The 16533-nt window shown below is 33.6% G+C and overlaps 1 protein-coding gene across 2 annotated transcripts in view; it reads right to left on the reverse strand.

Annotated features, from left to right (window-relative positions):
• Nucleotides 1-5474: 5474 nt before the first annotated feature.
• Nucleotides 5475-16533, reverse strand: part of LOC107729268 (synaptosomal-associated protein 25-B) — a 41515-nt gene continuing 30456 nt past the window's right edge. The window contains exons 5-8 of one of the 2 annotated variants that reach the window (XM_016539722.1): nt 15364-15478; nt 10271-10387; nt 7467-7611; nt 5475-6236 (exon numbers count right to left, since the gene is read on the reverse strand). In XM_016539722.1, the coding sequence (XP_016395208.1) occupies nt 6168-6236; nt 7467-7611; nt 10271-10387; nt 15364-15478 (446 nt within the window). In that variant the 3' untranslated portion in view covers nt 5475-6167. Of the gene's footprint in view, nt 6237-7466; nt 7612-10270; nt 10388-15042; nt 15161-15363; nt 15479-16533 lie in introns of both variants that reach the window. The other variant, XM_016539721.1, reaches the window with a different exon arrangement.

Here is a 16533-nt window from a genome sequence, read left to right on the forward strand (position 1 = left end):
GGAAATTACGGGGGTTTTCATATCCTGTCTGCAAAATTGTTATTGCAGTCACTTATTAAAAGATGTGAGAGCGTCTTTCATAATCACGAGACCACATCTGTGTAAATGATAACATTTTGATGTGATTTGTCTGTTGTTTGTTTCACTAATATTGAATCCTAAAGTGATATTAATTATTACACTCATAAATCATAATTAAATAACTGGCCGAGTATATCTTTATAAAAATAAATACTACCTCTTCTAATAATAATACAACTGTGTGCACTTCAAGAGGACACATAAAACATAGTAACTAATAACTATGCAATTCAAATAGCCTAGTTTCATGTCATAATTATAACCTAATCTTTACCTAGTGATTTAAAAAAATGGGCTCATCACAGTTGCTCCGTTTTTGTAGTAATCATTAATATATTGTGCTTGTAAACGAAACAGTAATTAAAGGGGTCATATGATGCTGCTAAAAATAACATTATTTTGTGTATTTGGTGTAATGAAATGTGTTTATGCGGTTTAAAGTTAAAAAAACACATTATTTTCCACATACTGTACATTATTGTTTCTCCTCTATGCCCAGGAAAAAATGAAATCGCATCATATGACCCCTTTAAGATGTTAGAAGCTGCTTAGTGCCTCTTTGACCACTAGCTGTCAGTCTACACTCTACACTAACATGTCTCATTTGCAAACACATACCCTTACGAAAATGAACCATGGTTTTATTATAGTAAAAGTGTAGTATTCCCCCACACATCCTATCTCTTCCCCATCACTGGACTGTCAAAGTGAATAAATATGAATCACTGGAAGGATGAACTAACGCGTCCATCACAACAGTGTTTATAGTAAGCTTTACAATGAGGGATATGTGTGCACGTGTTTATGTGTTTAAATCATTATTCAAATGATATCTGATGTACAAATGCATTCAGACTATCACAAAAAGCCAGTGAGTCAGAGAGCCTTTGGAGTTGCTGTCAGCGTTTGTTAATGAGTTGTGGCTGAACGACGCTGGAGACGGTGTGTGTACAGAAGCGTGAACAGGGGATGCGAGATGTAAAGAGGGCGATGAGGAGGTGGGCTGCCTGGGAGTTGATGAAGAACAGGCCAGCGGAGGGCTGTGACTCAGAAGAGAGGGTGGTGAGAGTGGGTGTCAATCGCTGAATAATGATCCAGTTCAATCAGCACCTGCGCTGAAGAGCAAATTATGTATCAAAGAATTGTCACATCCCATCTGCTTCACACGCTAAATAAGGTTACCGAGCACAGGTGAAATTTCTGCCTGAGAGAGCGGGAGCGAGTAGAAATCGCTGGTAGATATTCAGTTAAGAATATTAACAAAAATGAATTTGCTTTTGCGTTTAAAGAGACTGTAAAATGAATTCATGTGGAGTTTTGTGGCTTTTAGTCCTTGTGTGTAATTGTTGAGGCCATCTATGTACCTCAGAACGTTCTGGTGGTTGTCTTAAAGGTCTGGACTTAACTGTAATGTTAAAAGAATGTTCATTCAAAGTTACTTAATAATGTTCTTAGTTAAAACGTTAGTGCAAAAACATTGTTTATTAAACCTGTTTCTAAAATTTAATGTTTGCAAAAAATTAAATGTAACATTCCCCTTGTCTTGAACATTCACAAAATGTTCAGAAATAATGTTTTTATAACTCAGTGAGAACGATCAAAACGTTCTTAAAGGGGTCATATCATGCGATTTCAATTTTTCCTTTCTTTTTGGAGTGTTACAAGCTCTTGGTGCATAAAGATTCCTTTAAGAACATATTTTTTGTTAGCTGGGCATAAAAGTAAAACTTTAAAAAAGTAAAACGTATATACAGATATGCATTTAAAAATGACAGGCTTAACAATATTGATTCATCTTGCACTCATGACCAATAAACTGCTTACTTTAATGAGAATATTTTTATTTTAAATACCACCTGCTTTTGATTAGAAAGTTACAAATAGTTTATCATGCAAAAAATAACTTTTTTTGGTTTTATTTTGGTTTTAATTAGTAACATTTTTTAGCTTATACCTTTTTACTTGTTTTCCTGAAAAAAAAATCTAAAATCAACAAAATAAATGAACTATACCATATAAAATATGATTATATTATATAATATGAATATTAAAATAAGTTATTCATATAAATCATTTTATTCATAGATTGTATTTTGAATATAAGCAAACATACTTATATGTTTCTAAACTTTTAATTTGTGCATCATTGCATGTCAAATATCTTGTTTTAAATATCATTACATTTCCATTTACTCGCATCATATTACATGTTACTTTCCAACTTAAAATACTTGGTTCACAAAAACCAATGGTGCTGCCAAAGGGTGAGCGAAAATACAATATTTTAAGAGTCTAGTTACTCATTAAGAATAAGATGTTTTTACAGAGTGGCTGTGATGTAAATTAAGCCTGTTGGCTATTTAAAAACCAACAATTTTCAAAAGGAAATTTGTCAACAATTTGTCAACAATATGTTTTTATTCTATTTTAATTCTACTTTATCTATATTTATCTTTTTTATTTTGTTGCTCTTTTGTTAGTTTTGACTGCTTTTATTGTCCTCATTTGTAAGTCGCTTTGGATAAAAGCGTCTGCTAAATGACTAAATGTAAATGTAAATGTCAACACAAAGGAAGCTGTGCTTTTGTCAAGGGATTTCAGAGGCTCTTTAAAGGCTTTTTATGATGTCCAATCAGTCTCCAGAAATGAAAATGGAACCACTTGATTATTGTACTTGTATGAACTCGTTCAGCATCCTCTAGACACCGTTTTCTAACTCAGCAGTGTAAAATACTGTATCAGTGTACATCTAGAAGTCACTGATGCATATCTGCCAAATGCATTTCCACAAATGGGGCAGAAGAAAATCATCAAACGATTGCAGAGCTGTAGAGAAGCACGTCTCAGATAAGAGCAGAAAGATATTGCAGTCTTGGCTGACGGTGCTTTCATGTGTGTTTTGCTTTTGAGGTTGATAAATGTGCCATGTGAAAGTCAGGACTCGGGCTACGCTTGAGAACATCTCTTTCAGCTTGGACAGCAGAGGACATTATCTCCATCTGATGAGAACAGAGAACAGCATTGTGCTTCTTCTCCACAACAAAGAGAAAAACAAAAATGGATTTATATTTCTGGATTTCTATTTTGGTTGATTTGGTTGTTTAACGTAACTAGTTTAGTATCACAAGTGAGACCATGTTTCTTGACCAGCATCACTGCAGTTATGCTAATATTTTGAACTCTGTAACATGAATATGCTCTTGTTGTAAGAAGTATTTCTGTAAGTAGGGTGTTTTCAGACTTTCAGAAAGGAACAGAAATACAATATTTAATAACATTTCTGAAAAGAAATAAAACACAGAGCTGAAATTAGTCATTTCTCAGTGAGGGACTGAAAATTGGCGTGTAGGAGGGTCATTTATAACATTTTTAAAGCTTTGCAATTGAAAGAATGCAATTTTATCAAATGTGTTAATGTTTTCAGATGAGACAAACCATCTAATAGCCACAAAAATCAAAGAATTCATCAAATCTAAAACTTACTGATCTTTGTGCTGTTTTCCCACCAAAATGATGTCACTTCCTGGACAGTGATGTCATTAAAGAATTGGCTTTTAATCATTTAAGGGAAATTGCAAAAAAGACAGCCAATCAGATTACCAATTATTCTCAATGAAAAACTTTTTTTTTTTATTTCAGCCAAAATTATTAGTTTTTTTTTCTTCTAATTATATTTATGGTTTGGTTTAAACCTTACATTTTTACTCTATATAATTCAACAGTATTTCATTTCCCAAGGTCAAAATCATTCATACAATGTAAAAAAATAAAAATAAAGATTATTTAATATAACAACCAATCATTATATTTTCTTTAATCACAGGGCAAAATGTTAGCTAATGTAGGTCAATATAATATATATTTTTATAATTTGGCTTTTAACTACTTAATTTCACAGTAAACAAAAGCTAAATTAGCTGTAATATGACATAATTTCTCACTTAGGATAAAAATAAAAACATTTTGTGAGTCAATGTTTAATTTAGTTTACTATAAATAAAAACTTCAAAAGACCTTAAAGTTAACTGTGATGATTTTTTAAATATGCATATTTTCTGTTATGTACATACAAGAAAAAATACCTGATGAATAAACCCATAATAATTAATGCAGTCAGTAAAGCTATAGCCAGAAAATACTATTTAAACTTTTTTTTCTATGGGAAGTGTTTTTTGCTTTTAGACAAACTGACGTAAACAATGATTTTCAATTACAATTCAATAAAAAAAAAAAACATTTGACACCATTTCAGTTCTTTTTTAGTAAAAGAAAACGTAAAAAAAAAAAAACATTCTTAGTATTTTATGGTTTTATGTTAGAAATTAGTGCACCACACAAGCAACATCTGTTCAAAATTCACCCCATGTGCACATAATTGAGCTGTTAAATAAATATAATTTTATACATAATTAATTTGTAATAAAACTAATGTTTTTTAATTACCGGTATAAGTTTAATATTTTAACCAATTGTAATGAGGACGCTGACGCGGAGTCTGAATCCATGTGCGGGAGTTTATTGAGGACAGTTTCAGTGAACAGGAACGTCAAGGCAGGCAGAAGGTCGAAACCAGAATGACAATCCAATGTAACACCACTTACAGGGGCAATCCAGAAGGCTAAAGTGAACAGGCAGGCAAAAGGTCCAAACACACACATCCGTCCGATCAGGCAAACTAAGCAAGGGGAATAATCCAGGTAACGTTAGGTCGGTAAACAGGCAGAATCATACACTGAACAGGCAATCAGAATCACAATAGAGAACGCTTGGTAAGGCAGGTTTAACTGGCAATACTTCGCGATGAGCATGAGCAGTCTCTGGCTATAAAGGAACCAAACAGGAAATGAGTGTAGAGGAAGCAGAGGGAGTGGAACACAGTCAGTACTCGGGTGAGGGCTCCCTCTGCTGGCTTGGCATTACACCAATGTATTAAGCCCTATTTACTCCATCATGATTATGATCTGTTCATTATGGTGTGTAATCTTCTCAAATAATTTACATTTTTCCAGCCTGTTAATAATGTTGCTGTACATTACTGGCAGCTGACTTCAATAATCACGATTGGCCAGCCGTCCCCTAACACCTAGGTTTACACTTGCTCGTGTTTATCCATGTTGTGTGCATTGCACCAATGTGTGTGTACTTGTGTATTTCAGCATTTGGAAGTACTTAGTGACGTTGCCAGGCATAATCCATGTAAAGCCCCTGGTTCAAAGAGGATCTGGGTTAGTACAGCGCACAGCCACTCTAACACTCTTGTATCAACAGCAGACGCTTGCTATTGTCTCTGCGTTGGGAAGATATTAAATCAGATACGAAGCATCACACAAAGAAAACAATAGATTCAGGTTTGTTTCGTTTTTATTGGCATTTAGTTCCAATTTTCACATCAACTGACACATTTTGCAGATGTACAGAAATAAAAAGAGTGGCACTATTGTGATGTTGCTTCAAACCGAATGCATGTACTGACATGCCCATGCTGTATGGTAATGTCTACACATGGGGAACGACGCGGGTAATAATAAGTGAAAGTGACACACATATATGACCACTTTAGGTGGAATAATCATTGCTGAACATTGTCTAAAGGCGATTACAAAATAGCAGGCTAAGATAAGCAATCCGTCATGTGATCTCCTGCACCTCACGGTCTAATTCGTCTCCTGTCTCGCTACATCTGAATATGAAGCATGGCTTATATGGAGTAAAACACAGAGCATGGACACACAGATGACTGAAAACCTTTAAGAAATTTCATCCAAAAAATGTGTGTATATATATTTAATAGATATACACTTTAAAAAAAACATATAGAAACCAACAAGAAGAAGAAGAAACTTCACGTGAGCTCTAGCCATCAAATCTGCACAAATGTACATTTAACCTTTGGAGAGAAAGATACAGAGTAAATGTGACCATTTACTAGACTATCAGTTAAGACAGACACACGACGACACTTCCTAGATAGAGCGTAGAGGGGCTGATAAGTGCATGTGTGCAAACCGGTCGGGTGAAAAGCACATGTGCACTGTTGCAGGTACAGCGGGGAGGGGAAAGGGAGCCAAAGCACTTCTCGCAGGGGTTTAGCCACTGCCCAACATCTTTGTGGCGCGCTGGTTGGCTTCGTCGATCCTGGTTTTGTTGGAATCGGCCTGGAAGACAAAAAGAATAGATACAGATACAATAGGTGTTTTTCAGTGACTGGGAGTGATATAATACAGTCATTTTTAAAATAATTTTTTTGTTTAAATCAGTAACAAATATGACCTAGGTTATTACTTTAAAATGTAAGCAATATATCATTTTTGTCGCATTATATTGTGCTTAATTGTCATGAAAATAATGTCACAATGCAAAAAAAAAAAAGGTCTTAATGATTTTAATATACAAGACAGTGCAACAAATGTTACCTGATTTATTACTTTACAATTTTTACTTTAAAATATTGGAGTATGTCACATTAAATTAATAATAAGAAATTATTATTATTATTATATATGAAAAACATATATATGCTTTATAGTACTGAAAATTGGTTATGCTTAATTGTCTTAATATTTATTAATAATTTAACATGATTCATTTTGTGATTCCAGAACTTTCAAGAAGTGTTATTAAAAAAATTAAAAATGAATATAATTTATTTTAATATTTTAAAATATTTCATATTACATTATTGATTCATAATTATATATTTATTTAAATAGCCTATTGGAAGTTTGCTGAGCCCCGATTGAGAATCACAATTCATTTTGTGATTTATGAAGTTTCATGAACTGCTCTTCAGTAAAAATCAATAGTTATTGAAAAGAAAAAACCTTGATTTTAGTGTTTTTTAGTATTTTAATTCAGTTAGACTACTTTCATATATTAATATGAATAATAACATTATGTTTATAGTAATATATTAATTGAAATCATTTTATGTCATTATGAAGTTTAAAGAAAATATTCTTTATTTTTTTTTAGCATTATGTTACATTAGCATTAACATTAACTATTAGATTAATTATATTCATAATAATATATTAATTTAAATAAATACTTAATATATTAATTTAAAAAATTTCATGCTGCAGCCCCATTGTAAATTAGTTGAAGCTCCCTGATTGAAAACAATAGCAATAGCAATAATGATGCACAATAATGATGAATAATGATGCCCTTATACAATGCATTTATGATCCAAAATTCATAATTGCACTACTCCAAACAAATATTTATCTCAAAAGGTATTTTACAGTGGGATGTGACATTACAAGCACAAACAAGCATCTTGTGGTATAATTAGAAGCTCTTATCTCATGTGAGAGTTTGCGGTCTCTATTGATGCTCTTGTGTTGAGTAATAATGTCTCCAATATTACAATATCATGATCTTACCATATCCATAATCCTGTCGATTTGACGGTTCTGGGTGTCGATCTCATTGCCCATGTCGAGAGCCATGTGGCGGAGGTTACCGATGATACTTCCCACCTGCTCCAAATTCTCATCCATTTCGTTCTCTCGTGCATCATTTGTTACCCTGAAGACAAAAAAACAGACTGGGTTTATTGAGAGCACTGACTGAGATGGGCACAATATCCTCAGGATGATTTTTTACATCAAAGTCAACACGGAAATGCATTCGCAACCCATTTTACTTCCAGAATGTGACATAAAGCATTATGAAATAGACAGGAAAAATGTAGTTATTATATTCTGATAAAAGATTTCAAAAACCTTTTTTCCCTGTGAACTAACATGCATTGATGAGCCAATTTTGATTTCATAGTAATCTTAATCTGTCCAATATGGAAGCCTCATCATAGAATAAAAAAAATAAAGGTAGTTTTGACTTTTTATTTCATGACTCATGCTTTATATCATGCAATTCTGATGTTTTTTTTTTAAATGTAAGCTCAGAATTGCTTTAGAATTGAATTAATTAAACTCAGGACTGAGAAAAAAAATCAGAATTGCGAGTTACAAACTCAGAATTACAAGAAATAAGTCAGAATTCTGAGTTCATATCTCACAATTCTGAGTTCATATCTTGCAATTCTGACTTTTTTTCTCAGAACAGCGAGAAACAAAAAGTATTGCGAGATGTAAACTTAGAATTCTATATAAAATCAGAATTGCGAGTTATAAACTGAATTCTGAATTCAGGCGCAATTCCGAGTTTACATCTCACAAGTTTACATTTTGCAAATTTTTTTTTTTTTTGTCACGTAATAAAAATGTTTGACTTTTTATCTCACAATTCGGACTTTTTTTCTCAGAACAGCGAGAAACAAAAAGTATTGTGAGATATAAACTTAGAATTCTATATAAAATCAGAATTGCGAGTTATAAACTGAATTCTGAATTCAGGCGCAATTCCGAGTTTACATCTCACAAGTTTACATTTTGCAAATTTTTTTTTTTGTCACGTAATAAAAAATTGTGACTTTTTATCTCACAATTCTGACTTTTTTTCTTGCAGTTGTGAAGTGTATGTCTCACACTTCAGACTTTTTTTTTTTTTTCAAAATTGCAAGATATAAAGGTCCGAATTGTGAGATAAAATGTCACAATTACCTTTTTAATTTTTTTATTCTGTTGCGGAAACATGCTTCCATAGTCTGATAGGTTGTACAGCACAGAAAAAGGACATTAAGCACATGATGTTTACTCACATTACCTAACCCAAGGATTCTGTCTACACGAGCATGACTAGAACAACTGTCTAAAACAATTAAGTTGTATATGGACTCTAGCTAAACATTTCATTTAGTTTGTGGACTGACAGGGGATATTTTGAGACAGCAGACCAACAACAGCTCAGTGGTTTCATGACCATTCCTGACGTGCCTGAAGCTACAGTCTGGCACAAAGCGGACATTCGTCTTCTACAGACAATTATAGAGATCCTTGTATCTCACTGACAAGTGAAGCGCGGTGTACTTACTGCTGATACACTAGATAGATGAAAACAACCACAGCACAATTAGCTTTCGCTCACACAGTCAGCGTTTGAGACTGACAAGCGTATTTACTAACATGTCGCTCAAATTGATCTGTCCACACAACAGCAGACAAGAGCTAATGATCGAAAAATGTCTGTATACTGAAGTCAACACACTGCTCTAATTGGCAGGTGATGCCTGTAACCATAGCAACAAATAGCAATAGTAAACACCAAGACTTTATATTACGATTTTATTTTTATTCCAAATATCTTGGAATATTCCTGCTGCTTTCATCTTCTCAAAAACTCTTCAGTTTAATTTTTTCCTTGCACTGTACCTCAGATAAATTTGAAAATTCTCAGAAGCTGCTAGTAAAATTCATAAATAATTACAAGTCTGCATTGAATTAAATTAGAAAATTTGAGGTAGAAAAACTGAAAAAGTATTTTCTTGTAAAAATACTCTCCAATAATCTTTGTTTTATTTACAAAATCGAAAAATAATTTTTACAGTGTACACTACATACCACATTATATTACATTAACACAGTAATTTATAAAATTATATTTTACAATTTAAAAATATATAATTATTTTTGCATTACATTAATGAACAAGATTTTACCAGCATTACTATTATTATTATTATTAATAATAATAATATGTTTTGCATTACAGTAGCCTACTACAAATTAGCGATTCGCTTCATTGTCATGAAAATTATGTTGCAATGCAAAAAAGTCTTAATGAATTTTAATATATTATATAAGACAGTAAGACTTAATATATAAGGCAGTACAACAAATATTACCTGATTTATTACTTTACAATTTAAATAATATCTGAGTATTTTGTCACATTAAATTAATGAATTAAAATAAAATAATACATTTTAAATAATTAAATATTATAATTATATATTATTGTTGTTATTATTAGGCATTTCTGTACTAAAAACTGGTGTGACAATTGACTATATATATATATATATATATATATATATACAATTTCTTATCACATTTGGCATGCACTTTTAGCAAATTACACATACATTTTTTGGTATAGATTTTTCCAGTTCATGCATTCACTGGGAATCAAATCCATGATGTTGGTATTGCTAACAACATGCTTATAAAATAAAATGACAAATTTCATAATTTGTCAAAATATAAGATTAGGACTCTCAAAAGTCTACTCACCAAAGTCCACTGAATTCTACTGTATTTGCAGTAATCTCTCCTAAGTAACTGACCTGCGGATGAATCCTCCGCTGATGGCCATCTGCTCACGTTCATCGACCACACGGGCCGGCTGGCTGGACACCACCCCATCCTGGTTATTACCCCAGGACTGGCCACCACCTTTCAGCCTGAACAACCACAGGAAGTGAGAGGGACAGGGTGAGAAGCCGAAAGGTGTTCAGTAACACTATAAAGCACTAGACAGGCACTGAGAGGAACTACATGCAGATAGAGAACACTTAAAACAGGAAATGGTGGTCAGGATTATCTGCATGTTATGGAATTGCATGCACTAAATGTGCTCATGAATAAATGAACAACACTTTCCTGGAACTAACGTACACACGTCACGTACAGTGGGGTGTGACAGACAATTACATAGACACTGATGGAGACGTGACAGTTAATTAGAGGAGGTTCACAACAATTATCAACGTGAAGAGACAAAGAGAAGCATTCAGAAGTAACATGTTCTCAGTGAGAGTACAGATTAGACCTATTCCAAACGTATAAAGTCTGTTCATTAAACATTTAGATACAGCATGTTAGCTTTTTAATGAAATCAATAAACCAATAAAAAGCATTTATCATAACAAGTAACATGCATTGCATTCAGGCGGGGAAGGGAATTAGGCTGTTTAGTAACAGTATGCATACAGTAAAGGTCTAAGTTCACACTGCACCCACTTTTCAAATCCAATCTTTAGTAAGTTTTTCTGTAAGTGATGAAATCGGACCTGCTTGTTCAGACAGTCAATATCCAGTATATAACAGTCACCATAGTAACTTAAAGACATAAAACAGTTTTACATTTTGCCACCATTTACTCATCCTCATGTCATTTCAAACTTCTTTCTTCAGTGGAACACATAAGAAAATACTCTGAAAAATGCCTCAGTATTTTTGTCCATATAACTAAAGCACATAGTGCTGTTATTGGTCACTAAAACTATTTTTTAAAAATATATATATTTAACTAAAATAAAGGCAAAATAAAAAATAAATAATAATGAAAGACTAAAAAAAACTTACATGAAAATCAAATATATTGCCCTGGCAGCTAACACAATAAAATAAGTTTAAGTACTAAAATAAAAACGGAAATTAAAATAAATTAAAGCTTAATAAATGTAAAAAAAAAAAAAAATGACAAAAGCACAACAAAATGAATAAAACTTAAAAAAATAAAATAAATGAAAACTGAAAATATAAAAAAAAAATCTAATTAAATAAATATTAATAAATACTATAACAGTATATAAATAATACTGCCACTTATTTAAACTAGACAGAAACAGTTTATTTTGTGTTCCACAGATGAAAACTCATACAGGTTTGAAACGACATGAGGGTGAGTATGACAGAATATATCCCTTTAAGTGTTACATGATCTCAAGAGAATTTCTTACACAAAACTGAGAAATGTTGCAAAAATTCAAGAGGCCCAGCATATATGTATTTTTTATTGGTGAGCCCACCCTCCCACAGGTTTTTTGAGAAGGCTGTACCATAATGGACCTTAGTAATTCTCTCTCACAGGGCCCGAAACATTTATAGTTTACCCACAACGACAACCCAATATTTTTATGGAAAGTTTTGCCTCAGCTCCTGTGGTACTCATGTGCCAAATATGGAGAAAAGAGACTAAACACATTTTGAAATCTGAATTGAATTTGATTTTAAACAATATATGTGACCCTGGACCACAAAAATCAGTCTTTAGTCACTGGGGTATATTTTTAGCAATAGCCAAAAATACATTGTATGGGTCAAAATTATTGATTTTTCTTTTATGCCAAAAATCATTAGGATATTAATTAAAGATCATGTTCCATGAAGATATTTTGTAAATTTCCTACTGTAAATATATTAAAACTTAATTTTTGATTAGTAATATGTATTGCTAAGAACTTCATTTGGACAACTTTAAAGGCGATTTTCTCAAAATTTAGATTTTTTTTTTGCACCCTCAGATTCCAGATTTTCAAATAGTTGTATCTTGGCCAAATCTTGTCCTATCCTAACAAATTTATTCATTTATTTATTATTAAAGTTTATTCAGCTTTCAGATGATATATAAATCTCAATTTCGATTTTGTGGTCCAGGGTCACATATGACTGATTTGAATTGGGTTTGTCAAAAACTTGTTTTTAACAGGTTTGAGGTCCAGATACATACGTACCTAAAAAATGGGATTTTTTTCTGCTTGTCTGAACAAAGCTCACAGCAACTCTCTAAGCAATGCAGGTGATTTCCTATAAGCTATACCTTTAATTTCAACCTTTTATGTAAGATAGGGCTTTTTATGGTTTAGGTTAGATTTATGGTACGCATCGACTTATGCCACTGCCATTGTGACTACAGGAGCTGATATGAAAAGCTCTGACCAGAGGCAGTGAGACTCAACCATGACCTTAATCCTTACAGACACAGGTGCGTGTCTTTAAAAAGAAACATGAATAAAAGTTCTGAGGTAAGCCAAAATCTCCTTTACATTCATCTGCACATGCTTTAAAGTCAACATGAAATCAAAATTGACCTTGTTTACCTTCTTAATACACGTTCTTGTAGTACTGTGCATGATTCATTATCTTTCATTAAAATGTAATAACTTGCATCACCCTTGAAACGACTTTTCTTTTCGGCTTACAAGCCCTCTAATCAAGTCATAAATCCACCTGTCATAAAAAGACCAGTTTCCCAATCCAATCAATTTCCGATGCATAAAATCAAGCTCCCACTCAACATTTTCCCATTGAATATTCATTACACAAACTTGCCTTTCATGTTGACTTTAAAAGTAAAAAAATATATATACATTTACTGTTTTGCTCTGTTACACTTTAATTACTTCAACCCCAAATACATAAAAGGAATAAGAAACTACCCAATAGTTAACATTCATAAATACTTCATCAAACAGCTGGCGTTTGGCGATGGCCTGCATTACCGCTGATAACCGTTCAACACTTTTCAGCCAGTGACAGTAGCTCACATGAGTATTTATGCAGTGCCTGCACCATTATGCAAGAGTTGGTCACACAGAATATTATTAACATAATATTTGCAACTCGTGAAACAGAGAATAATAAGAACCAATGTCTGTGCCCACTTGGATACTGCTGAAAACTTGATTGAATGTGCTTGTGCGTTTACAAGGTTTAAGGGTGCACTAAGTCATTTTTTTCTTTAATTAACAAATCATTTTAAAGTTAATTACAAAATTCCCAGTGAAGAATGAATCTACCCACAACCCTCAAACAATATCTATCAATCAGAGAAATCACTATTACAATGTAAACAAGCAAATATGTTAAACAGTGACGGTCCATTCCTACATAAAGCATTATGAATTACTTCATTGACTTATCTTCCTATACAAAGTATATAACATTTAATCATTTGTTCAAATAATCTTTGTATGCCATTTTAAAAAGCAAGAAGTTTCTACTCTAAATTCTGATTGGATGAGCCATATTTGAAGCCAGTTCTGCAAGATCATACTGTTGTTTCCTGTATCAGCAATGGATTTCTGATATTGACAGTCAGTTGCTTCTTTTCTGATTAAATCAGTGTTTTTGAACGGATCGGTTGCTTAGTTAATTAGTTACTTAGATTGCTAAATGATTCAAGGACTTACTTAAAGGCAGTCCCTAGTTTAGTTCGTGGAGTAATCATTTTTTTAATGAACCAAATATTCAGTGACTCTCAAACCATTGCAGTAAATGATTCAGTGACTCACTTGTTTTGTTCCTGAATGAATCAGTGATTTTGAACAAATCAGTTGAGAAAATTATTCAGTGACTCACTTTCAGTCACCGGTTTCCTTCCTGAATGAATCAATGAATTAAAAAAAAATGAAGTGACTCACTCAAAGAGAGTCATTTTATTGTCCCTAAATGAATCAGTGTTTTTGAACAAATCCATTAAAAAATGATTCAGTGACTCACACATAGTTAGTCTCTTGTTTCCTGAATCAATCAGTGTTTCTGAATGAATCACTGAATAAATTAAGACAGTCAAAACAACCAGCAGATGGAGTCACTGAAAAATCCTCACTGTCCGATTGTCTGTGTAACACACGAACATTGAGGATACAAACAAAGAAATGTCCCAGTGCTGTTGGACAGTTTATGATCATTCTTGGAGCGCCAATTAACCAGTCAAATTTCGTAGACTAGAACTGTTCTAAACAGAACAAAAAATTACTTAGTGCACCTTTAAGGTATGAATAGCACATAATTAGCAATCAGCTGTACTATAATCAATTACACAGGCTGTTTATATTGCCAAGATAACATTTTCCACCATGTTACCCACATGCAGTGACATGCTTTGCCTTTCAGGAAACCAGCTCTGCCAGCCTCAAGTAAATAAAGCGTGAATTTCTAATCTGCTGTCCACAAAGTTCGTTCAAGGAGTGTGTAATGCTTGCAATTCAAAAAGTAGCACATGCATATTAAGCAGGCACTTAACATTTACGAGCAACAGTCCTTGACCAATGGATCAGTGAAGCATAAAGCCCAGCATATTTGCGCATTCAGCCGGCAGAGAGTAGGGCCTACAGCTACAACTATGGGTTAACCAGTGGCACCGCAGACGGACTTAGGTCTACCACCATCCCTATGCACAGAGAAGTAGTCCAGGCAGAGCACAGTGGGGGGAAGTGACAGCTATGGAGCGAGCAAGAGCGAGTGTGCAAATTGGCCACGTGCGTTTTCTCTTATTTGTCGGGTTCAGGCAGGCAAGCAGGCAGGCAGGCAGGCGACAGGCATCACCTACTTGTTACATGGACATGGACATAGACCACAGAGATTTCCTAGATCCGTCAAATTCTTTTCTGCTTCTTTCATGTCCTTATTGATCTGATCCATTCCCTCTTCGATGCGCTCCAGTTGCTCTGATTTAAACATTAGTCAATTACGCCCCCAAAAGAAATAAAGAGTGCGGAAAAGGAACAAGGAGAGAAAGAGAAAGAGAAAGGGAAGGCAAGGAGGAAAAGAGGGACAAAAAGAAAGAGAGAGGCTTAAACATTCACAGTGACAAGAGATAGTCAGACAGCAGCAGACAGGTGAGAGCCTTGGACGCTTCACCAGTACCTACTTGTCGCAGGGACATACAAGTCCACAGCATTTGCCTACATCTTTTAAACTTTTCTCAGCTTCCATCATGTCTTTGTTGATATGGTTCATGCCATCTTCAACACGCTCGAGTTGTTCTGGTCAGGACAAAGGGGTGACAGTAATGAAATGAGACTTTGCATCCTTGCAGACAAACGATGATGACAAATGACATCTAAGCTGTCCAGAAACACATCTACTCAAAACGTGAGACATTTGAATGATGCAGTGGGTGGTTAGATTAGGTCGTGCTGAGAACATGGGCTATGAGACGTAGAGCACATACGCAAATAAAAAAGTGACTTTTCAACCCACATGCATTTACCTGTTTAATTCGTGCTCAATTGACAATTTGCCTTGGATAAATTACAGCAATAATTAAAGAAATAGTTCAGCCAAAATTAAAAGTCGTCATTTACATGCCCTCATATTGTTCCAAACCAATACAAGTTTTTTGTCCTCCATAAAACACAAAAAGGAGATTTTTTCATCTATAGTTTCATGAAGAACCTTTCCATTCCATAAAAGGTCCTTTAGATTTTTAAAATGTTCTTTACACTAAGAGAAAAAAAAACTGTTCACTGTATTTTTTTTGAAGAACCAAAAATCTGTGGCATATTGTTCTGTGGCATCGCTGTGCAAACCCCCTTTTGGAACCTTTATTTTTAAGAGTGATTATAAAATTGAAAAGGGGAAAGACTGGGGCTGTCAAGCTCCAAAATCAGCACTGTATAAGAATCATAATCATTCAGTGGAAGAAGGTTCAGGTTCAGAACAACATAAGAGTGACTTTATTTTTGGGTAAACTATCCCTTTAAAATCAAAAAGCATATGCTAATATTTTGTAATAGGGATGCTCTTCTGAGCCTTTAGGGAATCCAGTGATTGTTGGCATGAATGCTTGGCATCACTGGGCACTTGCTCACTGTAACTGAGCCACCACTGTCTGAGTTAAACTGAAAAAAGAAACAGTCAGGATGATTATGAACGTGTGAACATCATGAGCAAATGCTGATAAAGAAAGAAGATGATCAGAAACAGAACAGAAATAAAAAGCAAAAGAGAATGAAATATGGAGCATAAATATTAGTTATTGTGTGGTAAGGGGAAGTAAACTGAAGAATGTAATGGTTGATCATTCATGAACTGAAAT

The sequence above is a fragment of the Sinocyclocheilus rhinocerous genome, unplaced genomic scaffold, assembly GCF_001515625.1.
Source record: "Sinocyclocheilus rhinocerous isolate Xijiao unplaced genomic scaffold, SAMN03320098_v1.1 scaffold1268, whole genome shotgun sequence".
In the NCBI taxonomy this organism is placed as follows: Eukaryota; Metazoa; Chordata; class Actinopteri; order Cypriniformes; family Cyprinidae; genus Sinocyclocheilus; species Sinocyclocheilus rhinocerous.